General features: G+C 40.7%; 1 protein-coding gene across 1 annotated transcript in view; it reads right to left on the reverse strand.

Moving 5' to 3' along the window:
- The window catches only part of pcdh15b (protocadherin-related 15b), a 462,078-nt gene that overhangs the window by 54,588 nt on the left and 379,903 nt on the right, over positions 1-27,587 (reverse strand). The window contains 3 exon segments of the mRNA XM_060938905.1: positions 5,296-5,423; positions 8,417-8,557; positions 19,303-19,412. Of these exon segments, the coding sequence (XP_060794888.1) occupies positions 5,296-5,423; positions 8,417-8,557; positions 19,303-19,412 (379 nt within the window).

Below are 27,587 nucleotides of genomic sequence, written 5' to 3' on the forward strand. Positions count from 1 at the left end.
GCTGGAGGACCAAATTGCAACTCATTAGGTCAATTGGCAATAGGTCATTAACATGACTGGGTATAAAAAGAGCATCTTGGAGTGGCAGCGGCTCTCAGAAGTAAAGATGGGAAGAGGATCACCAATTCCCCCAATTCTGCGCTGACAAATAGTGGAGCACCCCTCCTAGAACTGCCACCTTATTGTGGTGGAGGGGTTTGTGTGCTTGAATGATCCTAGGAGCTATGTTGTCGGGGGCATTATGCCCCTGTCAGGGTTTCCCAAGGCAGACAGGTCCTAGGTGACAGGCCAGACCAAGAGCAGTTCACCAAAACCCCTATGGAGAAAAAACTGAGGACCATGACGTCGTCCGGTATGACGCAGCCGGGGCCCCACCCTGGAGCCAGGCCCGGGGTTGGGGCTCGTATGCGAGTGCTTGGTGGCCGGGCCTTTGCCCATGGGGCCCGGCCGGGCTCAGCCCGAAGAGGTGACGTGGACCCGACCTCCTGTGGGTTCACCACCTACAGAGGTAGCAGTAGGGGACTGGTGCAGTGTGGATTGGGTGGCAGTCGAAGGCAGGGGCCTCGACGACCTGATCCCCGGACACAGCGGCTGGCTGTTGGGACATGGAATATCACTTCGCTGGGGGGGAAAGAGCCTGAGCTTGTGCGGGAGGCTGAGAGGTACTGGCTAGAGATAGTCGGGCTCACCTCCATGCACAGCTTGGGCTCTGGAACCCAGCTCCTCGAGAGGGGCTGGACTCTCCACTTCTCTGGAGTCGCCCATGGTGAGCGGCGGCGGGCTGGTGTGGGCTTGCTTATAGCTCCCCAGCTCAGCCGCCATGTGTTGGAGTTTACCCCAGTGAACGAGAGGGTCGCCTCTCTACGCCTTCGGATTGGGGAGAGGGCTCTTGCTGTTGTTTGTGGCTACAGCCCAAATAGCAGTGTAGAGTATCTGCCCTTCTTGGAGTCCCTGGGAGAGGTACTGAGGGGTGCTCAGACTGGGGACTCCATTGTGCTACTGGGGGACTTCAATGCTCACATGGGCGACGACAGTGACACCTGGAGGGGTGTGGTTGGGAGGAACGGCCTCCCCGATCTGAACCCGAGTGGTGTTTTGTTATTGGACTTCTGTGCTAGTCACGGTTTGTCCATAACGAACACCATGTTCGAGCATAGGGGTGTCCATAAGTGCACGTGGCACCAGGACACCTTAGGTCGGAGGTCGATGATAGACTTTGTAGTCATTTCATCTGATCTCCGGCCCTATGTCTTGGACACTCGGGTGAAGAGAGGGGCTGAGCTGTCAACTGATCACCACCTGGTGGTGAGTTGGATCCGCTAGCGGAGGAGGAAGCTGGACAGACCTGGCAGGCCCAAACGTATGGTGAGGGTCTGCTGGGAACGTCTGGCCGAGCACTCTGTTGGGGAGGTCTTTAACTCCCACCTCCGGGAGAGCTTTTCCCAGCTTCCGAGGGAGGCGGTGGACATTGAGTCTGAGTGGACCATGTTCTCTACCTCCATTGTGGATGCAGCTGTTCGGAGCTGTGGCCGCAAGGTCTCCGGTGCCTGTTGTGGCGGCAATCCCCGAACCTGGTGGTGGACACCAGAAGTAAGGGATGCCGTCAAGCTGAAGAAGGAGTCCTATCGGGCCATGTTGACCTCCAGGACTCCTGAGGCAGCTGACAGGTATCGGCAGGCCAGGCGTGCTGCAGCGCGGGCAGTTGCGGAGGCAAAAACTCGGAACTGGGAGGAGTTTGGGGAGGCCATGGAGAAGGACTATCGGTCGGCCTCGAAGAAATTCTGGCAAACCGTCCGGCGCCTCAGGAGGGGGAAGCAGTACTCTGCCAACACTGTTTACAGTGCGGGGGGGACCTGTTGACCTCGACTGGGGACATTGTCGGGCGGTGGAAGGAATGCTTTGAGGATCTCCTCAATCCCACCATCATGTCTTCCACTGAGGAGACTGAGGCTAATGACTCAGAGGTGGACTCGTCCATTACACAAGCTGAAGTCACTGAGGTGGTTTGCAAGCTCCTCGGTGGCAAGGCACCGGGGGTGGATGAGATCCGCCCTGAGTATCTCAAGTCTCTGGATGTTGTGGGGCTGTCTTGGTTGACACGCCTCTGCAACATCGCGTGGCGGTCGGGGACAGTGCCTCTGGAGTGGCAGACTGGGGTGGTGGTCCCTCTTTTTAAGAAAGGGGACCGGAGAGTGTGCTCCAATTATAGGGGAATCACACTTCTCAGCCTCCCAGGGAAGGTTTACTCCAGGGTACTGGAGAGGAGAATTCGACCAATAGTCGAACCTCGGATCCAGGAGGAACAATGCGGTTTTCGTCCTGGTTGCGGAACACTGGACCAGCTCTATACCCTTCATAGGGTGCTCGAGGGTTCATGGGAGTTTGCCCAACCAGTCCACATGTGCTTTGTGGATCTGGAGAAGGCATTCAACCGTGTCCCCCGTGGTATTCTGTGGGGGGTGCTTCGGGAGTATGGGGTTCGGGGCTCTTTGCTAAGGGCTGTCCGGTCCCTGTACGAACGGAGCAGGTGTCTGGTTCGCATTGCTGGCAGTAAGTCAGACCTGTTCCCAGTGCATGTTGGACTCCGGCAGGGCTGCCCTTTGTCACCAGTTCTGTTCATAATTTTTATGGACAGAATTTCTAGGCGCAGCCAGGGGCCAGAAGGAATCCTGTTTGGGAACCACAGGATTTCATCTCTGCTTTTTGCGGATGATGTTGTCCTGTTGGCTTCTTCAAACCAGGACCTTCAGCATGCACTGGGGCGGTTTGCAGTCGAGTATGAAGTGGCTGGGATGAGAATCAGCACCTCCAAGTCCGAGGCCATGGTTCTCGACCGGAAAAGGGTGGCTTGTCCTCTCCAGGTTGGTGGAGAAGTCCTGCCTCAAGTGGAGGAGTTTAAGTATCTCGGGATCTTGTTCACGAGTGAGGGAAGGATGGAGCACAAGATCGACAGGCGGATTGGTGCAGCCTCCGCAGTGATGCGGTCGCTTTACCGGTCCGTCATAGTGAAGAAGGAGCTGAGCCAAAAGGCGAAGCTCTCAATTTACCGGTCGATCTACGTTCCGACTCTCACCTATGGTCATGAGCTTTGGGTAATGACCGAAAGAACAAGATCACGTATACAAGCGGCCGAAATGAGTTTCCTTCGCAGGGTGGCTGGGCGCTCCCTTAGAGATAGGGTGAGAAGCACAGTCACTCGGGAGGAGCTCGGAGTAGAGCCGCTGCTCCTCCACATCGAGAGGAATCAGCTGAGGTGGCTCGGGCATCTTTTTCGGATGCCTCCTGGACGCCTCCCTGGGGAGGTGTTCCAGGCATGTCCCCCCGGGAGGAGGCCCTGGGGAAGACCCAGGACACGCTGGAGGGACTATGTCTCTCGGCTGGCCTGGGAACGCCTTGGTGTTCTTCCCGAGGAGCTGGCCGAGGTGTGTGGGGAAAGGGAAGTTTGGGCTTCCCTGCTTAGACTGCTGCCTCCGCAACCCGGTCCCGGATAAAGCGGAAGAAGACGAGACGAGACGAGACGAGACAAATAGTGGAGCAATATCAGAAAGGAGTTCGACAGTGTAAAATTGCAAAGAGTTTGAATATATCATCTACAGTGCATAATATCATCAAAAGATTCAGAGAATCTGGAAGAATCTCTGTGCGTAAGGGTCAAGGCCGGAAAACCATACTGGGTGCTTGTGATCTTCAGGCCCTTAGACGGCACTGCATCACATACAGGCATGCTTCTGTATTGAAAATCACAAAATGGGCTCAGGAATATTTCCAGAGAACATTATCTGTGAGCACAATTCACCTTACCGTCCGCCGTTGCCAGCTAAAACTCTATAGTTCAAAGAAGAAGCTGTATCTAAACATGATCCAGAAGCGCAGACGTCTTCTCTGGGTCAAGGCTCATTTAAAATGGACTGTGGCAAAGTGGAAAACTGTTCTGTGGTCAGACGAATCAAAATGTGAAGTTCTATATGGAAATCAGGGACGCCGTGTCATTCGGACTAAAGAGGAGAAGGATGACCCAAGTTGTTATCAGCGCTCAGTTCAGAAGCCTGCATCTCTGATGGTATGGGGTTGCATTAGTGCGTGTGGCATGGGCAGCTTACACATCTGGAAAGACACCATCAATGCTGAAAGGTATATCCAGGTTCTAGAGCAACATATGCTCCCATCCAGACGACGTCTCTTTCAGGGAAGACCTTGCATTTTCCAACATGACAATGCCAAACCACATACTGCATCAATTACAGCATCATGGCTGCGTAGAAGAAGGGTCCAGTTACTGAACCAACCAGCCTGCAGTCCAGATCTTTCACCCATAGAAAACATTTGGCACATCATAAAATGGAAGATACGACAAAAAAGACCTAAGACAGTTGAGCAACTAGAATCCTACATTAGACAAGAATGGGTTAACATTCCTATCCCTAAACTTGAGCAACTTGTCTCCTCAGTCCCCAGACATTTACAGACTATTGTAAAGAGAAAAGGGGATGTCTCACAGTGGTAAACATGGCCTTGTCCCAACTTTTTTGAGATGTGTTGTCATGAAATTTAAAATCACCTAATTTTTCTCTTTAAATGATACATTTTCTCAGTTTAAACATTTGATATGTCATCTATGTTCTATTCTGAATAAAATATGGAATTTTGAAACTTCCACATCATTGCATTCCGTTTTTATTTACAATTTGTACTTTGTCCCAACTTTTTTGGAATCGGGGTTGTATATCAGATACAGCATTTATCCATTCTTTTAGTTTGTCCAAGAAAGTATTCAGAATACATTGCATTTCTGCTGTGCTATTACTGTCTTTTGGCTCAATTTAGCAGCTCACATCTATAAAAACCCAAACTGAATGCAACCCAAAATGCACGGCAAGTTTGATCCACCTCCTGCATTTGGGTTGATTCTGGGTTGAATAACTTTTTCACTGCAACTGATCCAATCTTTCGCTTGGAATCAGAACAAGACCACCTTGTTGTGATGTCAGCTGCCCAAACAAAAATGCACTCGGATTCATTTCAAATGGACTTAACAGTGCATAAGTGAAAGCACCCAAAGAAGGTCATGGTGTCATGTTCCAGAAATAACACTCTCGCAATACACATACGGTGTAGTAATGGTTTGCTTTACCATGTTGCTTCCATAATATTATCAGTTAGACAAAAATGAACAAAACCAGCAAAGTTTCTAGAACTGTAACATAAAAATTTGTTAGCACAGCCATTGTCATTGAGCTCCATGTATTACAGAAGCTATTGATGAAATGGTGCTTTGTATAATGTTCCAGTACAAACCTCAACCTGTAGGACAGATGTGAATGTCTTTGCATCCTCTGTGACCCCAGCCAGATAGAGCTGTTTTGTGAAAACAGGTGGATGGTCGTTTTCATCTTGCACCTCAATGAACACCTTGGCTGTGTTACCTGTATCCAAAAAAAGACAAATTAATCAAATCTTACATAACAGAGAAGTCAATGCCTTGGCCTCTTGGATTTTTTTTGACTAATCCCCTATTTAGGACAGCTTCACTGAGGTAGAGTCATGTTTTTTTTGCATATTCTAGATTTAATCACATTTTGCATTGAGCATCTTGGTCTTCATGATGCTAAGGTATGTTCTCTACCAAACTCTGGGTTCTTCCAAGAACAGGAATATTTCTTTTAATAGCAAGTACCACTTAAAGTGTACAAAGGATACCTCCATTCAACTTATAACAGTATGTGACTTCTAATGGAAATTGGTCAGAGCAGAAATAACTTTTGGATTTCAGAGCAGTGGAAGGTGAATGCTTATGTAATCACACAAAATAATGCTTTAATTTGGAAATAATTTTGCAAGGTACATTGATTTTTGTATTAATTGACTAATATCCAGGACCAGTCAAAAGTTTTTTCTGTATTTTCCTATTTTCTACACTGTAGAACAAGTACTGAAGACATTAAAACTATGAAATAAGGAACATATATGGAAATATGTGATAAACAAAAATATGCTAAAAAAGCAAACATTTCATTTTTTAGATTCTTGAAAGTAGCCACCGTTTACCTTCATGACACTTTGCACACTATTGGCATTATCTTAACCAGATTCATGAGGTAGTCACCTGGAATGCTTTTCAATGAACAGGTGTGCCTCGTCAAAAGTTAATTATTGCAATTTATTGCCTTCTTAATGTGTTTGAGATCAAACAGTAAATAGTAAATAATAAAAATACAGTAAGACCAAAGTGTATCAAGACCAAGACAAGACCAAGACTTTGAGGGGTTGAGATCAAGTCAAGACCAAGGCAGTGAGAGACCGAGTTAAGACCAAGACCAGACCAGTGGGTGTAAAGGAGGGCAGGGAGGGGTGACAGCTGTCAATAGTAATGAAAATTTTGAATTAGCAATGAGTCACATTATTGGTCGCATCTGGAGCAGGAAGTTTTACATCCATTCACAGTAACGATGTTAACAAACAAATCTGACAATGTACAGGCAATTTAGTGAGATTCACGCAGTTGTGGTCTTGACCGGTCTTGAAATAAAATCCAGAGTCTCTATGTCTGAGACCGAGATAATCAATCAATCAATCAATCAATCCATCCATCCATCCATCCATCCATCCATCCATCCATCCATCCATCCATTATCTGTAATCGCTTATCCTGTGCAGGGTCGTGGGCAAGCTGGAGCCTATCCCAACTGACCATGGGCAAGAGGCAGGGTACACCCTGGAAAAGTCGCCAGATCATCACAGGGCTGACACATGGTGACAAACAACCATTCACACACACATTCACACCTACGGTCAATTTAGAGCCACCAATTAGCCTAACCTGCATGTCTTTGGACTGTGGGAGAAACCGGAGCACCCGGAGGAAACCCATGCAGATACGGGGAGAACATGCAAACTCCACACAGAAAGGCCCCCGTCGGCTGCTGGGCCAACAGGCAACAGTGCTAACCACTACACCACTATGCCGCCCCAGACCGAGACAAGACTGAGTAAAAATGAGGTAAATTCCAAGATGAGATCAAGACCTTCAAAAAGTGGTCTTTAAACCAATCTCGAGAATATTTACTTGTGTTGTAGTACTGGTCTCAAGTCCTACAACACTAATAAATACCCCTATTTGACAACTGTATTAATCCATATTATATCAAGAACTGCTCAACTAAGTAAAGAGAAACGGCAGTCCATCATTACTTTAAGCCATAAAGTGACTTTTAATTCATAAAAATAAAGAAAAGCCATTGAATTAGAAGGTGCATCCAAACTTTTCCCTGGTACTGTGTATCATCCAAACTATTCCCATTTCATTTCCTACTTAAAGGACTACAAAATGTGTAAGTGTTCAGGGGAAATACTTATGCAAAGCACTGTAGCATTATTATATCGTTCAATCTCAATTGCAGGGAAGGAATAAATCCCTGATTAAATTATGCCGCAAATGGCAGCCGCTCTACTCCTAGTCATCTGAGTTGATAAAGTGAGTTCCTATACATAGCAAAATATTGCTTGGCAGATTATGCCCTCTTTCTGTTCTGTCATTTTTCACAGCCGAGAGCCAAGTCATGTCGCTTCTCAGTGAGGGAGAGTGATAGCTTCATCCATCATCTGACAGAACACAGCATAGTGCCAGGGGGTTCCAGAACATCCTCTTTGCCATTGGCACTCACAATGGGCTACTTGACCACAACATGTCACATGGTCACTACTAATGCATCACTGCAGGCTGATCTGTGCTTCACTTAATTGTTTCCACTAATTGAGTAAAGGAGTTTTCATCCGCACAGTTCAAAAGGTAATACATACATCCTGTCCCAGCCATATTAATCAACCAGTTCTCATGCTACCTCAGCTACATTTGCATTTCATCAATTGCGGAAGCTTTTTTTCTTTCGTGAAGTATGAACCTGTCAAGATGCCTGCCAGGAAAAGTTTCCTAACAAAGGCACTGCATGCTGTTGACATGAATGCCTGTGACATGCAAAGTTTTTCATCATAATTGGCTTTTATACCTAGCGAAACATAATCTAATGTAAGCACTGATCTGAGAAACCACGACTTGGTCTGTTCCAAACATGTCAACATATCGGGAGTAATCATATAAATAAATTAATAAATCCAAGACTCCAAGTAACTAATCAAATTTTTCAAAAGTGGCTGCATGACCGGTAAAGGCACCAAGCTCCCAATCACAGCTCTATAATTGATGGCAGAAGTGCATAATTAATCACTGATACACACTCAAGCAATAAGGTGTTTTTACTAGGTCTAAATAGATGTAAAAACACCCCAGTATAAACACTGATGTCATGTGAACTGAATTCAGAATGAGATGCGTGACATTTTGAACAAGGCTTAGGGTTTATAGCATGAAGATTTCAACAATATAATCATGTTGGAGAGACAGAACTGGTGGTTGACTCACTTTTTGCAGGAGCCCGCAGGTTGGATGAGATCACTCTCATGGAGTCGGCCTCCACACGCAGCACGTAACTGTTGTTGCTCTCAAAGTCCAGGGGCTTAGCTGTGCAGATCACTCCGGTCTGGTTGTGCAGACTGAATTCACCTGTGTCAATAGTGCATAATTGTTTGAATTTAGGGCTGCAAATATACAAATTTAATCAGTAATGTTGTAATTCTAATCTGTAAATCTGTATTCTAATCAGCAAAACTGGTAAAATTTGATAATAAAAATAGGTGGCAACAAATTTCATTATTAATTCCACTATATGGCCAAACGTATGTGGACACCTGACCATCACCCCCATATGCGGGTCTTCCCCAAACTGTTGCCACAATGTGGAAGCACACAGTTGTATACAGTATCTTTGCATGCTGTAACATTGCAATTTTCCTTCACTGGAATGAACAGGTCCAAACCTGTTCCAGCATGACAATGCCTCTGTACACAAAATGACCTTCTTGAAGACATGGTTTGCCAAAGTTGGAGTTGGAGCCCTGACCTCCTGACACTGCCGAGATGAACTGGAACGTCAAGTGTGCTCCAGATATCCTCACGCAACATCAGCGCCTGACTTCACTAATGCTCTGAATTCCTTAGTTAACTCCAAAATCGAGTGGAAACCCTTCCTGAAGAGTGGACTAATTCTGGACTGGGTTGCTGACCAAGTATATATATCCAGCACCAGTCAAAACTTTGGACATACCTTCTAATTCAATGGTTTTTCTTTATTTTTAATAATTAAAAGACTCTTCATATCTTAAAGTAATCATGCACTGTTGTTTCTGTTTCTCTTTACTTAGTTGAGCGGATCTTGACATAATATGGATTACTATAGTTGTGGTGTTGAATAGGGCTACGTACTGTATTTTTATTATTTACTATTTACTGTTTGATTTCAAACGCATTAAGAAGGCAAGAAACTCATCCGCTAATTAACTTTTGACGAGTACCAGTTAACTGAAAAGCATTCCAGGTGACTACCTCATGAAGCTGGATAAGATAATGCCAATAGTGTACAAAGTGTCATCATCAATGTAAATGGTGGCTACTTTGAAGAATCTAAAATATGAAACATAATTTGTTGTTTTAACACTTTTTGGTTTACCATATATGTTCCATATGTTATTTCATAGTTTTGATGTCTTCAATATTGTTCTACAATGTAGAAAAGAGTCAAAATACATAAAAACCTATGAATGAGTAGGTGTGTCCAAACTTTATCTGGTTCTGGAGGTGTGATTGGTCAGGTGTCTACATACTGTTAGCTATATAGTTGTAGTTGGTTTATGTTATGAAGTATGCTATGAAATGTCACTTTAGTTACATGAAAGTGAAATGCATTTGATGGAAATAGCAGACATAACAGGATGACCAGAATCCTCCAAAGAATTTCAACATTTCATTTTTACACATTGTTGTTATCGAAAACTATGTTCTTCCTGGACTGTCAATCTCATGCATATACTTTTACCTTGTATACTATTTTATGTTTTTATTCTTTTGAATGCTCTGTAAAGCAATCTGGGGTCTGTGAAAGGTACTATGAAATAATGATGTTATTATTATCCATCCATTATCTGTAGCCGCTTATCTTGTTCTACAGGGTCGCAGGCAAGCTGGAGTCTATCCCAGCTGACTATGGGTGAGAGGCGGGGTACACCCTGGACAAGTCGCCAGGTCATCACAGGGCTGACACATAGACACAGACAACCATTCACACTCACATTCACACCTACGGTCAATTTAGAGTCACCAGTTAACCTAACCTGCATGCCTTTGGACTGTGGGGGAAACCAGAGCACCCGGTGGAAACCTAAGCAGACACGGGGAGAACATGCAAACTCCGCACAGAAAGGCCCTCGCCAGCCACTAGGCTCAAACCCAGGACCTTTTTGCTGTGAGGCAACAGTGCTAACCACTACACCACATTGTCGCCTATTATTATTATTATTATTATTATTATCACCACCACTACTACTACTACTACTACTACTGACCTCATGACAGAACACACAGCTTGGGTCTTGACATGAGGAACTCCTAATCAATCATTTATAGACAATGTCCTTGCTTTTTTGTTGTCCACCTGTATTACATATTTATGGCCATATTTACAGTATCAATATACTTCTTTGGTCAAAAAAGTCAGTAGCCTGTATGGCAATAAAATGTTCTAGAAACAAGTAAACATGGTCTCAAATGAATGACTGGTCTCCAAAATAAACTCTTTCTCCTTTGAGATGTAATTCACACCAGGTTTCTTTAATGGAAGTCAATCCTCAAAAGAGTCAGTTTCTTGGTTCCAGGCATTGAACAAAGCTTTGGAGTTGATAAAACACTAAAAAAAAAGATTTGCCTCATGCAACTTGATTTTAATATCTAATATTTCAGTTACTGAGGCAACAAGAGGATCTTAGCCTTTATATTTAGCTTGATTGGTCACAATGAATGAATTAGGACTTGAAATGCAAGTCTATCTCCATTTGCTTTATTACTCACACTGACATATATGATAGTTGCAAAAAAAGTGAGGAAGTACCAAATACTGGGTCTGATTTGCTTGACAAACACTTGATCATATTCTCATGCTATGACAATCTGATCAGTGACAATAATATTGCTATGCAGTTAGTGACCTGTTATTGAATTGAGCTTAGTTAAGGATTCTGTACTGATAATAGTTGACTGAAATACTTTTAAATAAATATTTGTTCGTATTTAGTATATTGTCAAACAGAATTGTACTAATAGCGGAGCCGCATACTTAAGAGAATATGGTAATGCATCGACCTGATTTTTTATGGCTTTTGACTGTACGAACGGCGAATGTGTACCACCACAGGGAACCCGACAAGGCAATGGATCTCAAACACTTGACCACCGGACAACAAAATGTGTATCTTTATTTACATAACATAGATGGGTTTTAATCCAGCACTTATTTTTAATTTGCTTTTTAAAAACATTGGATTACTTACTAACACATACTGCAGAAGATATTCATGACAGTTTCATATAAAACTAGTTAAAACAATTTTATTCATCCACTAGCTCATTGGACAAATGATAGTTTATGTCATGTAAGTGTGATAGATGGATGTAAGTGGAGGAAGAGTTTTACTGAATGCACACTAGCAAACAGATCCAAAACGTAGACAAAGGCATAGTTGAAAAACAGGCCGTTTGTCACGTGAGACATGGACAGGATATCAGAGGAAATACAATACTCAGTCCAAAAACACAAACAGGGTCAAAATCAGAAAAGCGATCCAAAATACAAGGCTTGGTAACGTCAGATGCAGGGTACAGAGCGTATACTTTGTAAAGTCTGTGTCCTTATATGTATATGTTGTGACTGCACTCTAATCAGGAACAGGTGCATGGTAATTAGTTCTAATTGCGCTGCACACTCCAAGCACCAACATGTGTGAATGTGACAGGTATAATGAGACAACTATTTGACATATCAAGTTTGATATTAGATGGTAACTATATAGTAATGATGTAAAGTGAAAGCGCTGGTTCACTGCTGTCCACCTGGCACCCAGCAGAGTCACACCATAATAAAAGCCATGGTGTTGTTTCTGGCGCATAGCATGCGGTGTCAAAGAAAGGAATAAATATGTATTCGTAACTGTGATGTGTCTCTCATTGTTGTATCACTGTCACAAGATAATGCAGCAATTTACTGATGCGAAATACACTACGCTACACAATTTGATGGTTCATTTGCTGTAATATTATGATTCTATTCAGTGTGATTTTGTTCCCTTGCAATTATTTTGCTTATACACTCATCAGGAGCTCAGCTTTTAGGGAGTGCCTAAATATCCATATTACACTAGGTTATTGAACATTACATTGAATTGCCTTGTTTCTGGATAAATCTAGCATCTAAGCAGCATACTACTGTAATGAAATCTTCATGATGGGAGAACATTTCAAGCAAACATTAATGTGAAAAGCTACTAAAAAGAAAAAGAGGTACCCTATGGGTATATGTGCCTACTGCTTATAAATAAAATTGTTTTCTGATACTATGTCCATACAGTAAATATAGCATATATATATTTACTCTATGAGGCAGTAGCCACAAAAATGAACAATTTAAAAATCACAGAAGTAAAATATACCAAGTGTCTGTACTTTATATTATTCTACTCTTACCTCTTACAGTTTTTGAAACTGAAACCTCCAAACCGAGGCTGACATACACATGCTGTCGCCATGACTGAAACTCTTATTTCCCGGAAAAGGCCCAGCGCTAGAGCTCAGTAGTCTCAATACTCTTTTTGACAACTTCCCGTAATAACTTGGAAGTGCGTCACATCTACATCACACATGGGACCACTGGCTGGAGAAGGCGAGGACAGAGGGACAACCTGGAGTATACTTTAAAATATGAATGCACTTTCCCTCGGTAATAAGCATAAACATGTCTGAAAGCGATTTCTTTAGTCTAGTCCATTTATTTCAAATGGTGAACTGAATTTTATACACTCACCGGCCATTTTAATTGGAACACATGTATGCGCAGTGCACTATTGTTACACTCATTCTTACATTCTTACAATATGATGACATAGTGGTTACAGCCTCTATGTGAGGCAGTAGCCACAAAAATATAATGAATGAACATTAGTATGAAAAAGCTACCATAATCTATCTAACCTCTGGAAGCTTTTGTTCATAATTAGGGATGCAAATCAATTTTTTTGCTATATACCATTTACCATTAGTCTTGTTTTAAAGGCCATCAATTGGTAATGCTCTGGGTAAAATTAGGATTTCCCATTGCAGTGTGGGAAATAAGGAATTTTAAGCAGACTGTCACAGGACAGACGAGTCTGAAATGTTGTCTGTCCGTCCAAATTTCAGCCTGTCCGAATGATGGGCCAAAGGCCTGGAACAATGCAGCCAGGGGTCCAGGGCCTGCCTTAGGGCCTTGGAAGCTGAAAGGCTTTAGATGCTTGGAGATGGCTTGTCAGCTATTTCCAGGCACATTTTTGTGATCTTCAAAGGCCAAATTACACGAGACATTAGTTGTTAATTACACAACAAATTGAAGATAATTTACAAGAAAATGTCAGAAGATTCAAGAAAAGCATGCTTAAAGTTCTACCCAAGAAAACAGTAGAACACCCAAGTCAGTTCCATGTCTAGAAAAAGGTATGGGGGGCCAAGGATGGTCCAGTTGGTTACAGCTTACTGGTACTCATATATAGGTACGGTACTATAATAGCACTCATGAAACATTATATCAACAATGACTATTTTTTATACTATGTTTATAATAAGTCTATAAGAAATTTAGTAATTAACAATACAAATATTCGTACATAATAGAGTTAAAATTTTGTGGACGAGATTCCAAGTAACTTTGTCACAAAATGATTTTTTAAATAACTCAAAACTAGACATGGGAATATTATTTGGCATTCAGACTAAAATCTGGACTAGAACTTAGAAAATAGGAGAAAATAAAAAAAGTCTATTAAAATATAAATCTCCATCCTACAAAGCATATGACTGACTCTCATTCTTATTTTGAATTTAAAAAATGCACACAATAATATCAACATCACCATTGATTGGCAGTTTGGCACTTAACATCATACTGTACTGCAAAGTTTCATGTAAACTGAACTCTTAATCAACTGACTGGATCAATCAGATACTGTCAACCCTAAAGCACTAGTTCAACTGCATTGTGCAATAAAAACAACAGTGAATACTGAGTGTATTATTGTTGTCTTATTTATTGTGCCACTCGGGGAGAGGGAGGTGCCTGTGAAGTTTGGCAGGGCTAGGATCTTCTTTAGCCGAGTTATGAATTTTTAAAGGCTAGCTCAAGCCAGGGCTCATATCAAAGATTTAGGCAAGCAGCGCTCATGCGGGGTTTTCAGGAGCGAATAACAGACTGGCGTGGGGTCATAGCGGGCTGTGCCTGTGCTCGCTTGAAAGGTCTTGGGGAGAGGGATGTAACTTTTGTCGTCTTTGTAACTTTTTTGTTGTCTGAAAGGTCTTGGGGAGAGGGATGTAACTTTTGGCGGGGCTAGGACCATTGGTGGCCAAGTTATGAATTTTTAAAGTTGTGTCCGCAGGGGCCTCCGTTTCACAGGCCCGTGTTACGACGTAATGTATAGATGACTCGCAACCACGTGATCAAAATGTGCTACGTCATGAGCATCCACCATGATGGTGGATATACAAAGCAACTCGGATGGCAGCCACTGAAAGCATGTCTGTAAACAATGCTGAATTTTCTCAGTATTACCACGATTTGAAAGGTCGAGCGAAGATTCAATACAAAGAGAAAATAGATATGTGTGGTTTTGACCCATATTATTTTAAAAAGTCAGACTTTTCTGAAGATAAGATCTTTCTACCGACCATCAAGTATGAATACAGGTAATTTCGTCCATTGACCATTTCATCCAAAGCCTTTTTCATACGCACTATCAATTATTTTATATTTCCGGTATGTGTTTGTTTGAAAAAAGGAGGAATTCTTAAACTGCCATTCCACCATTGGATGTATTCTTTGGCATAAAATACAATATATTTTGACAACATATATACATGGTATCACTAGATAGAGAAATCTTTTAGCTTCAAAATGATATATCAAACATAATTTTTTGACAACGACAAGTATATTAATTATGCGACCAAAGTCAGCTACCCTTTTAATTTCCGCGCGTGATGTCATCGGCAGGTTCCCCTTCTTGTGTACCACGTGACGTGTGACGTGGCACATATTATCAGCAATGGCGGATAGAACGCGATAAAAATAATACCAATAAATCTAGCTAATACCAATAAATCTAGCTAACTGAAAGATTAACTCAATTTTTCGCAATTTTTTTGGCCCCCATATACGAGGAGAAATGACTCTCTCACTTTGGGGATTTCCTGGTCTAAAAATAGACCGACATGTGGTACACAAGAAGGGGAACCTGCCGATGACATCAGGTTTCACTACCGCGCGGAAATTAAAAGGGTAGGTGACTTTGGTCGCAAAATTAATATACTTGTCGTTGTCAAAAAATTATGTTTGATATATCATTTTGAAGCTAAAAGATTTCTCTGTCTAGTCATGTTGTCATAAAATATATTGTATTTTATGCCAAAGAATACATCCAATGGTGGAATGGCACTTTAATGGAATTTGACCGAAGCAGCTTCGACACTAAAGAGCGTACTGAGGGGGATAAAAACGTAAGCCCGTGCCACTTGCTGACCCTGGGATGAGTTAACTCTCTTGTCATTGCAGGCTGCTCGCTTGCATGTCTATGTTTCCGGCTGGATCATATTAAATCTTCAGGTGTGGAGCAACGCTCTCGTGGGGGCTTCGTTCACGAATCCCAGGCCAAGGCACGGTCCTACCGACCAGAGACTATGCTTTTTTGAAGGGGGAGTCTTAGAGGGAGGTGCCTGTAAAATTTGGCTTCGCTGTGAGCCTCATTGGCTGAGGTATTAATTTTTAAAGCCAGCTGGATCATATTAAGTCTTTAGGTGTAGAGCAGCACTCTTGCTGGGCTTTCGTTCGCGAATCCCGGGCCGATGCGTGGTCCTACCAACCCGAGACCATGCTCTTTTGAAGGGGGAGGCTTTGAGGGAGGTGCCTGTAAAATTTGGCTTCACTATGAGCTCTGTTGGCCGAGTTATTAATTTTTAAAGTCAGCTGAATCATATTAAATCTTTAGGAGTGGAGCAGCGCTCTCGCGGTGCTTTCGTTCACGAACACCGGAATACCTGAAATATAAAATAATTGATAGTCCGTATGAAAAAGGCTTTGGATGAAATGGTCATTGGATGAAGTGTCCTGATACCCTCATCTCCTCTCCGTACTAAGCCTCAGTGTTTCCTCGCCCTCTTTCCGAATCACAGACAGAATTCTAAAAAATTTGGAACGTGCCACAGTCACGAGTACTGTTGTGACCACAACCATATACAGCACAAAGATATGGCATAGCTAAAAGAACGCTTAAAGCAGTGGAAAAACTGAGAGTTGCGCACGCGTGACTATGTTTTGTATGGAATGTCACTTGACCCCGCATTTGTATATCCACCAACATGACCAACATCCGGGTTTCTATTTTGCTTTGACGTCACTCGCCCAGTGTAACGTTTGGAAGAAAATTAGAAGTGAATTAGACCCATATCTTTACAATTTTTCATGGGCCATCCGGTTTGATGCTTTTGAAATACCGACGGACACATTCAAATAATTTTTTATCGGCCATCCGGTCCAATGCTTTTGAAATACAGACGGACAAATGCGAAAATTACTGGTCAGTGTCCGCCAGTCTGGCCTTATTGCCCCACACTGAGCTGTGTCTGAAGGCTCGTCATAATTTATTCAAGATTATTTCCTCTCTGACGTTGTGGATGATGTCACTGTGCTGAATATCTTCGATTCAACAACTCTAAAGGATAGAATTGCCTTAGCTTATTCTTTTTATGGTAACAACTGGCACTGTGATTAGCTGCATACTCTGATTCTGATGAGAGTGAAGCCAAACCAATTCTCTCTCAGTTCTGACCAGCCCCCGATGTATTTTAATGTGATTCCCAATATAGCAGGCAATTTCACCTGAACACACTGAGAGTATGAGGCTTAATATTTCTGATAATATGCTTCTCTCTCTCTCTCTCTCTCTCTCTCCCTCTCTCTCTCTCTCTTTCCTACTCCCTAAAGACAACATAAGCAATAAGAAACTCCATCTCAAAGCCTACTGTCCATGCTCTGGAGCTCTCTCTGCAGCCGTGTGCTACCTTTCACCTGAATCTGCATTCTTTTTATTCTGGGCTTGATTTGTTCCACATTTAATTTTGCTACTGCTACTTTTCAGTCATCCTGCAGGCTGTTCATAATAGGATGGTGTCTTTGTATTATAGCCAGTATCCAATTTTACTATTATCATCTTAATGAAGGCCTTAATAAAGGAATATTTCATTCAAAAATGTTCATGTTAACCGAACCTCAGCCCTCTATGTCACTCCCAGTATATAATCCTTAGGCCAAAAAAAAAAAGATAGTGTGTTTCAGGTAACATGAAATACTAAAATAAGGTCGGTAGGTAGGAAAAAGTTTTTTTTTTCTTAATTTTTTTTTTTATTTTGTTCGAAAAAATTAACACAAGTAAACATCTTACAAAATAGTATTTTGGCACAGAATCCTTTATACCACACATCATAATAAAATAAAAGTGTTTTAAATCTTTAAACGAATAAAAAAAAATATCGCAAGAGTTCGAGTTACCGTATGATCTACGGAAGCGTATTGCTGCCACACTCAAAAAATTGGCTTAGAATCAAGTAATTACGTGAAAAGATATTGTTAACAAAGTTATCACGTTTTCACAATATATTTATCATGTAATAACATAACATCACGTAATTTCATGATACGAAATTATCACGTTATTTCATGATATTTTCATGTAATAACGTGAAAACACCTTATCAAGAAATAACGTGAAAATAACATCCTAGGCTAGGCTACTTCCATTAAAAGCAGACGGCCTAGCCTAGCCTACTATAGAACTTGGGTCGAGCAAAAACACTGAGCAAAAACATGGCTGAATCCTGAATGACTCCTATTTGTATAAATAGGGGACTACATAGGCAGCAAAATGTAGTGTTTTTCCCTGCCATGGAAGTGCACTTGTATACTGAAGAGGAAGCAATTTGCATTACAGCCTTGAATGAGGATTCAAAATGGCGACTCGGCTCAGTTTTGCCTTCCTCCTTCAGTATACAAGTGCGCTTCCATGTTTATGCAGGAGGGCTGATAGAAGTGGCGAAACATTTTACTTTTTATCGTTTCTTTCACAACTTGAATGCGTTGGAACAAAAAATTATGACAAACTAACACCACTTACACTAAAATATCGAGGGAAATTTGTAATAAAAACTTTACGGTCGGCAATTTCGCCGCCGAAATTCTCGGTCGGTCGGGTTACCGGAAACACACTATTTTTTTTTATTTGGCCTTATTATTCTAGCCACATTCACTGGATATGAGCAATCGCATGCTTTGATTGGCTACTCTACTATGAGGATATCAGCTCATATACCGTGAGTAGAGAAAAACAAAATGGTGGAACGTGTTGTTGAACCAACCGAGGATGGAAAAAAAACTCTACTCAAAAACAAAACCTCAAAAAATACAACAAAAAAAAAGTGCAACAAATTATGGAATGAAAGTATTTGATGGTAAGAATGTGTCTTTTTTATTTTTCAATAATTATTATAATAGCATTTTTCACAAATTGCTCCTGTCATTTCGCCGATTTGTTTACATTTTTCAAATTTAAGCATTAAAATTTGTTGAAATTTTTAGACTGGTTCAAAAGCTCAAAGAAGTTTGAAAATTACAGAACTGAAATGGCCAAGGAAGAATTAAATACTGTAAATGTCTAAAGCTATTTTATACCTCGTCATGACAGCAAGACAGCACTTTCTACAAAAAAACAACAACACTAAAGTCAATTCATGCAGCCATCGATAGGCTTTTAAGAAGTCCGCCTTAGCGGAAATGATTTTCTCGGACATTTTGTATACAGTTTTTATTTATTGAATTTGCAAAAAATAAACATAAAAATGCTCCATTTCTCAAAATCCAGTGAATGTGTCGATAATAAAACAATTATTCCACTCAATCTCATTGTACATGGCTTATAGCCGACTCGGTGCTACGTGCCTCATCGGCTATCAGCCCATGTATGACTCGATTTTGTGGAATAACTGTTAATTAGCAGTGTTAACCATATTTGAAGAGGCGCTGTAGGTCAGTTACAGTTGGTCTGTGTAGTGTGCAGGTAAAAGTGAGCACTCACCTCCTTCATTCCCCTCAATAATAGAGTAGACGATGCTCTGATTTACAGCAGAAGCCAGGATGACCCCGACCACACTCCCTACAGGAGCTTTCTCACTGACTGGTGGGAACCTGCGTGCACACACACACACACACACACACACACACACACACACACACACACACACAAGGAGAGAAATTTATTACAAAAATGGAGAAGCTTCAAAGAAAAAAATAGTCTTACAACAAAAAACAACTTTTAAGTGACAAAAAAAACGAACAGCAAAACAAAACATGAAAAACAAGCCACTCTAGCTCATCTGAGGGCATCACACCATCAGCCTGAGTGTCTCTGAACACATAAGAGTAATGTTCTTATTGCAAGATGAAGATCCATCATCTACAACACTATCATTCAGTTTTCTGCACAACTAAATGTATTTCACAGCTGATGCTGGGAATGCCAATCTAAACCACTATCATGGAACAGAAAGTACTGACGACTGATTACAGCAGCTGAAACAGACAGTGTGAGCTATAACCAAAAAGTATTCACATCCTTTCACCAAAGCACATGAATACCCAGAGTCATGGATGCAAATCGATGGCTGGGTTTTCGTTTCATGAAACAAGCTCGATTCATTTGGACTCTAAAAGCTCCCTTGACTCACATTTAGAGGGAGAGAAAAAAACCATGAGTAATTAATCAGCTACTATGGTTAATAGAATCTCAGGAGTGCTCGCTGTACCGAAGGTATTAAAATGCCAGTGAATTGTGCATGTGATGCATGAATGTCTTATTATTGAGGCGATGCAGCTGTTTTAGAGTCAAACAGCTGGCATAAAAAGTTAGCAGTGTGGAAGTGAAAAATGCCACATCTAGAATTTATGGGCTTGGGTTGTATCACTGGGTCATTAAATAGGGTGCACAAATCTTAATAGTATTTGATGCATCATGGCTTATGGGATATGTGTGACATCATCAGAATGAAGACACAAAAGGTAATTTAAAACAATATGTCACAGATGTTAACTGAAAATTAGAGAGATAGTAGAAAAGAGTATTGATTATTTATTATTATTATTATTATTATTATTATTATTATTATTATTATTATTATAAGACACTGGAAGGCCATATATACTGTCGTCATGATATTAGCTTGAGAGACTGTTCTTCATATTCTTCTTCTTCTTCCATATCTTTTTCCTTTTCTTCTTCTGCTTCACCGTTTTCATGGGTCACAAAGATCCCATATGGAAAGAGGTCAATCTTGCTTTTGGGAAAAATCGGAATTATGGTTGCTATGTAGCAATTTTTCTACCCTGAGGAACACATTGAAAATGTTCCATTGTTCCTGCTTTCTCACCATTGAAACCTTTCTTCTTTCATTTATACAGAAGACAATTACAATCGCATTGCTCCAACTACTGAAGCCCTAGCATTCATCTGGACTGTGACAGCAACCAAATGACATCCTGAGCTTCTCTAGCAGCTGACTAGCTCCACCTTAGCAACCACCTGCAATCATATTTAAACCTTCTAGAAAGACGATAGCAACCACATGGGATCCCATAATAGCAACACCTCAACAACCATCTCACAAACAAATTGGTTTCCATAGCAACAAACTAGCAGCACCTTAGCAACTAACTGGAATATGATAGCAACCACCTAGCAATCAGGTGGGAAAGCATAGTAACCACTTTTAGACACCACAGCAACCACTGAAAGGCACTAAGACACTGAACATCTACTGTAACAGCATCTGCAATATTTTTTGAATAATGCACTTTGGGGCATGCTTTAATTGGAAAAGTATCCATGCTGGGGTAGTGTAATATTGTACATTTTAACCATTTATAGTTATATTTAATGTTGTGGAACATCTGTGAAACAAGTTCCTATGATTACTTATGTTAATAGCAGCTATTTAACAATTATTTGCAGAAGGCAAAGTGAATATCAGTGAATGATAACCAAGACGAAGTCAAGGTTACTATTAATTGATTTTCACTGAGCCTGAGGTGGATAATTTTTTTCATATAAATACATTGGTTGAAGAAAAAATTTAAATTGTATTTAAAAAATTATTTCAAACTTCAAAAGCGGCATGCAAATGTAATGCGCACAGACTTGTGTCACTTATCTATGCCGACTCGCACAAAATACTTTGTTTTGAAATAGATAAAATAAATCACAATTCCACCTTACCTTTGAATAGTTTTAGACCAAACTTTGTAGCATCTTTAGTGCTTTTAGGAACAGCATTTTCTTTCATAATTTGTAATTCTTACTCACTTACGGTGATGAAGTGATTGGACACCATTTTGCCAAGTCGCTCAAGATGATTATCGAGAAATAGTCTGAATTTCTCAAACAATTAGTGCACGGGATTTCCTATAATCACCTCTGTATTTGTACTATAAACAGTTATTTCCTCAGTAGCCTCTTTCTGATCTTTCCTGAAGTTAATAAGACCACCCCCCAAAAAAACAGAAAAGAAAAACAAAACAAAAAATGAAGGTTGTCATGTTACTGAAAAAGTGCAAATGTCCACTGAAGTGAAGACTTTACTGTGGTGGAAAATTTACTGACCTTTACAAATCACTGACATGCAGTAATTTTTTTTAAACAACTTTTTTTTTTAACCTCATTATATTAAAGGTAGACTGCCTTTCAGATTTTTCAAGTGTAGATCATAAAAATAATTTTCCCTGACACCCAATTATTTTTGTTTAGTGGACCAAAGGCTACTGAATTCAAATCACAGACTTCCAATTCTATTAGTTTTTTTTAATAGAACAATTAATAAATTTAGGCCCTAAATTCTCTGCTATTTTTTTCTTGCTTCACCATGACCCAATTCAAGATACTATGTCATGCATGACGTGGTGGGCTTTCCCATTCACGCAAGGCATTGTGGGATACAAATTTGAAACAGGAGAGAACAATGGAGGATGTGAGTGTGCGAATGAAACGTGAAAGACTGACTACAGTAATGGAAAGCAAGAAGAAAAGACGTTATGTTGCGAAGGAAAGGAAACGCAGGACCAAACTAATAAATATCGGCGGTCAGCGAACACCTCGGTGTGATCAGCTGTTCGTTTAGCGACAGAATGATGTAACTGTCAGTGCACCGTCAAGGTAAACCTGTAGCTAGCAGTAATGCAACACTGTGGATGCCAGCTGCTGTAAAACCCAAAAGAAGAAGAAGAAGAAGTAGGTAAACCTGCGCATGCGCACACGGACTTCCTCTGTCTGCTTGACTGCGCGAAGCGAGCGATTTCATGCACGCTATTTGCTCGGGAATCCCCTCAAATTAAATAACTTCCCAGCCACAGAATGGCCTGATATTTTGTGAGATATTACAGAAATAAACATACATCACAATGACCAAATTTCAGCAAGAACTAAATTTCACCGATTTTATGAAATCGAAAGGCCGTCTCGCTTTAACAACTGCACATTTTTCATTGTTAAATACCAACACTTTTTTTTATTTGTGTTTTTATCCTTCGATTGTGTGGGGTGTTCACTATACAAGTCTCTGTGAATGAGCTGTTACTACTGACACAATAACCCGCTAGAACCAGCACAGTAATATAAACCTATCGTTTATGTTATAGCCAAAAGAGGTGTTATAGAAAATTATTCCACACCTCCTGATCTGAGAACTGAATAGTGCTGCGGTGACTTAATTTGCACTCATCGATAGATGAAAAATCAAATCCAAAAATAATAACTATAACCTTGAAAACTGTCAATCTTTATACCTGCCATTATTCACAGCCTACAGGCATTTTTGCAGCTGCGTTTGTTAAACTGGCTGCTTGTCGATCTAATGTGGTCTTCACTGCAATATAGGTGAGATTAAAGGCTTTATGAATAAAATAGATATTTTCTTCAAGTTGATTTTTCATGTTACAGGCAGAAAAACCCAAGTTTGATCAAAATCTTATTTTTTTTCTCTGTTTTTCAGACTTCAGTCACATCAGTGTCTAGCATGGATCCCAATCCACCAGACATTAATAACAATTAATCTGTGCTGTGTGTTCTTATGACATCTGTACAATCTATTAGTGTCACATGACACACATTTCATTTTTTTAAACAGAAAATACTCCAGTGCTCTGAAACTGAAAATCTTCTTCCTCCTCTTTTGTAAATCTCAGAGATTAAAGATGACAGACAAATACTGTATCCAATTCATGAGATATGTTCAAAACAAATCTTACAAGCCATAATATTTTTCCCATTTCCAGAAAGTCCATCTTGCTTGTTAATGTTGGTCCTGAACAAACCCACAGGGCCTCTTGTTCTGTTCCAGGTACCGGTGAAGGTGATACACTTGAGCTGTTGTTATTCCAGGCCAGCAAATGCCAGAGACTCTCAGTACCTTCTTCACCTCTTGTAATCCCTTTTTAAGTGCTCCCTGACCACACACACACACACACACACACACACACACACACACACACACACACACACACACACACCATCTGTCTCTTCACCAAGCTCCTCTTGGCCTGCCCGCCCTGTCCATGGTGTGTTGTGTTGGCCCAGATAAGAGTGTGCATTCCTTGTTTGCTCTTGGTGTGCTGACAAAGCTCTAATGACCGCTCAACCCCACCACACACCCACCCACACACACACACACACACACACACACACTACACACACATTTCAATGTCTAATGAGGTCCCCTGAGGCCAGTAACACCATGAGTACCATTGCTGATTCTCTGCACGCCACCGTACCACACTTAGCCCTCATGTCCTCTTCACTATACAGAAATGGATGTTGTTTTAACCCAGGCCATCTCTTTGGATTTTATGTGAAATTATGCGATATCGACCCAATGGCAGGTTTGAGTGCACAGGTGGGAGTGTAAATAAGTGGCAGGGGAAGTACTCTCAGGACAAAATGGCTTAAACATAATGTCTAAAGTAAATATTTATTTATTTATTTATTTATTTTTATTTTTTTCCAGGCTCAGTATAAGAAAAGTACAAAGTTCAAATTTTACATTGAGTAAATATTTCAAACAGGTCTGTGTCAGCCCTGCGATGACCTGGCGACTTGTCCAGGGTGTACCCCGCCTCTCGCTCATAGTCAGCTGGGATAGGCTCCAGCTTGCCTGCAACCCTGTAGAATAGGATAAGCGGCTACAGATAATGGATGGATGGATTCAAACAGGTCATTTTGACTCAAACAAGGTAGGATAAATTATTAGTGGACCTCATGTGTGCAATGGTAAATGTGTGATAGTCTGGGAAAACCAGTTGGAAATCAACGTGGCTGAATTAAAAAAATTGACTAAAATGGATTTTTTTTTTAAAGGATGTCTAAAACCTTGCTTTTCTCACATTTTGATAATTTGTGAAGGCAAAGTTACCGGAAAAAGAAACATGGATCAGTATCAAATTATAACATGAAATGATTTTCACATTTTCACAAGATATTTTCATGATTACGACATACAAACTTAAGTTATCTTGTTTAGAAAAACACACTATTTATCTTACGCATACTTCTTACAATATCGTCCACCTTGTTCAGCAGAATCTTGCCACGTCTCAACCCAAGCATGAAGTAAAACTTAATCAAATCGCGTAAATGAGCCACACTCCTCAGTCTTTTTTTCTGTTCTCTACACAGTTTCCATGTTATAAACAATATAAACGATCTTGTTATAACATCAAATGTTTCACGCTGTAACACGTTATCATGTTATAACATGAAACATTTTATCACGTTATAACACGATAAACAGTATATCGTTATAAAAAGAAATGTTTATTGTCATAACATGAGAAGTAGTATGTTGTAATAACATAAATGTCTTGTTAAAAACAAAAAAAATCATGTTATATAGAGTATATTACATGGTGGCTGCGAAGATATGAAGCTTATCTTCGAGTGATGAATGTATATTTCACGAGTGAGTGAAGCGAACGAGTGAAAATATTTTAAGCATGAGAAGATAAACTTCATATATTTGCACCACCATGTAAAGTTCTTTATATTATTTAGACACACCAAAAAAAAAAACATGCATGTTAATCAAAAGAATTTTAATTTTGAACCCGGTTTGTCATTTTGACAACGCGCATCTAGCCAGCGAGAACATACTGGGAGTGATGTCATCAGAGTGAAATATTATACATACAGGAATTATTATACATACAGGACACTTTTTTCATGGAATAAAAATGTATTCTATTCCCTACTAGCAGGTTTCATTCATTTGGTTTGATAGCATGCAATATTGTTAGCATATCACTTATCCTACGTGTATTATGTCACTCTACCCAATGGAGAATGAGTGTTGAATATGGTTTACGATATTGCATGATTGTCAAGACAACATGACATCACATGTCAGAGACGTAAAACTCCCATGCTAGTGAGCAACTGTGACAATTTGTAAACAAACATGGCCGCCAGGTTTGCTTTGATAAATATGGAAGCTTTTGAGAGAATTTTGAAAGAGAAAATGTGTTGAACACCCGAAAGGAATGTGGTACATCATTTAGTGGTATATCATATACAGTGGTGCTTGAAAGTTTGTGAACCCTTTAGAATTTTCTATATTTCTGCATAAATATGACCTAAAACATCAACAGATTTTCACACAAGTCCTAAAAGTAGATAAAGAAAACCCAGTTAAACAAATGAGACAAGAATATTATACTTGGCCACTTATTTATTGAGGAAAATGATCCAATATTACATACCTGGGAGTGGCAAAAGTATGTGAACCTCTAGGATTAGCAGTTAATTTGAAGGTGAAATTAGAGTCAGCTGTTTTCAATCAATGGGATGACAATCAGGTGTGAGTGGGCACCCTGTTTTATTTAAAGAACAGGGATCTATCAAAGTCTGATCTTCACAACACATGGTTGTGGAAGTGTATCATGGCACGAACAAAGGAGATTTCTGAGGACCTCAGAAAAAGCATTGTTGATGCTCATCAGGCTGGAAAAGGTGAAAAAACCATCTCTAAAGAGTTTGGACTCCACCAATCCACAGTCAGACAGATTGTGTACAAATGGAGGAAATTCAAGACCACTGTTACCCTCCCCAGGAGTGGTCGACCAACAAAGATCACTCCAAGAGCAAGACATCTAATAGTCGCCGAGTTCATAAAGGACCCCAGGGTAACTTCTAAGCAACTGAAGGCCTCTCTCACATTGGCTAATGTTAATGTTCATGAGTCCACCATCAGGAGAACACTGAACAACAATGGTGTGCATGGCAGGGTTGCAAGGAGAAAGCCACTGCTCTCCAAAAAGAATATTGCTGCTCGTCTGCAGTTTGCTAAAGATCACGTGAACAATCCAGAAGGCTATTGGAAAAATGTTTTGTGGATGGATGAGACGAAAATAGAATATTTGGTTTAAATGAGAAGTGTTATGTTTGGAGAAAGGAAAACACTGCATTCCAGCATAAGAACCTTATCCCATCTGTGAAACATGGTGGTGGTAGTATCATGGTTTGGACTTGTTTTGCTGCATCTGGGCCAGGACGGCTTGCCATCGTTGATGGAACAATGAATTCTGAATTATACCAGCGAATTCTCAAGGAAAATGTCAGGACATCTGTCCATGAACTGAATCTCAAAAGAAGGTGGTTCATGCAGCAAGACAACAACCCTAAGCACACAAGTCGTTCTACCAAAGAATGGTTAAAGAAGAATAAAGTTAATGTTTTGGAATGGCCAAGTCAAAGCCCTGATCTTAATCCATTCGAAATGTTGTGGAAGGACCTGAAGCAAGCAGTTCATGTGAGGAAACCCACCAAGATCCCAGAGGTGAAGCTGTTCTGTACGGAGGAATGGGCTAAAATTCCTCCAAACCGGTGTGCAGGACTGATCAACAGTTACCGCAAACGTTTAGTTGCAGTTATTGCTGCACAAGGGGCTCACACCAGATACTGAAAGCAAAGGTTCACATACTTTTGCCACTCACAGATATGCAATATTGGATCATTTTCTTCAATAAATAAATGACCAAGTACAATATTTTTTGTCTCATTTGTTTAACTGGGTTCTCTTTATCTACTTTTAGGACTCGTGTGAAAATCTGATGATGTTTTAGGTCATATTTATGCAGAAATATAGAAAATTCTAAAGGGTTCACAAACTTTCAAGCACCACTGTATATTCCATTCAGCTACTCATCTTTGACTCGTTCAATATCATGCTAGCTGAATGGAATATATCTGATATACCACTCAACACCAGCCCATATTATTTAAATATGTCACTCAGATCCGCGATGTATTTTGTATGAAAAATGCGA

This window comes from Neoarius graeffei, chromosome 14 (genome assembly GCF_027579695.1).
Source record: "Neoarius graeffei isolate fNeoGra1 chromosome 14, fNeoGra1.pri, whole genome shotgun sequence".
Classification (NCBI taxonomy): Eukaryota; Metazoa; Chordata; class Actinopteri; order Siluriformes; family Ariidae; genus Neoarius; species Neoarius graeffei.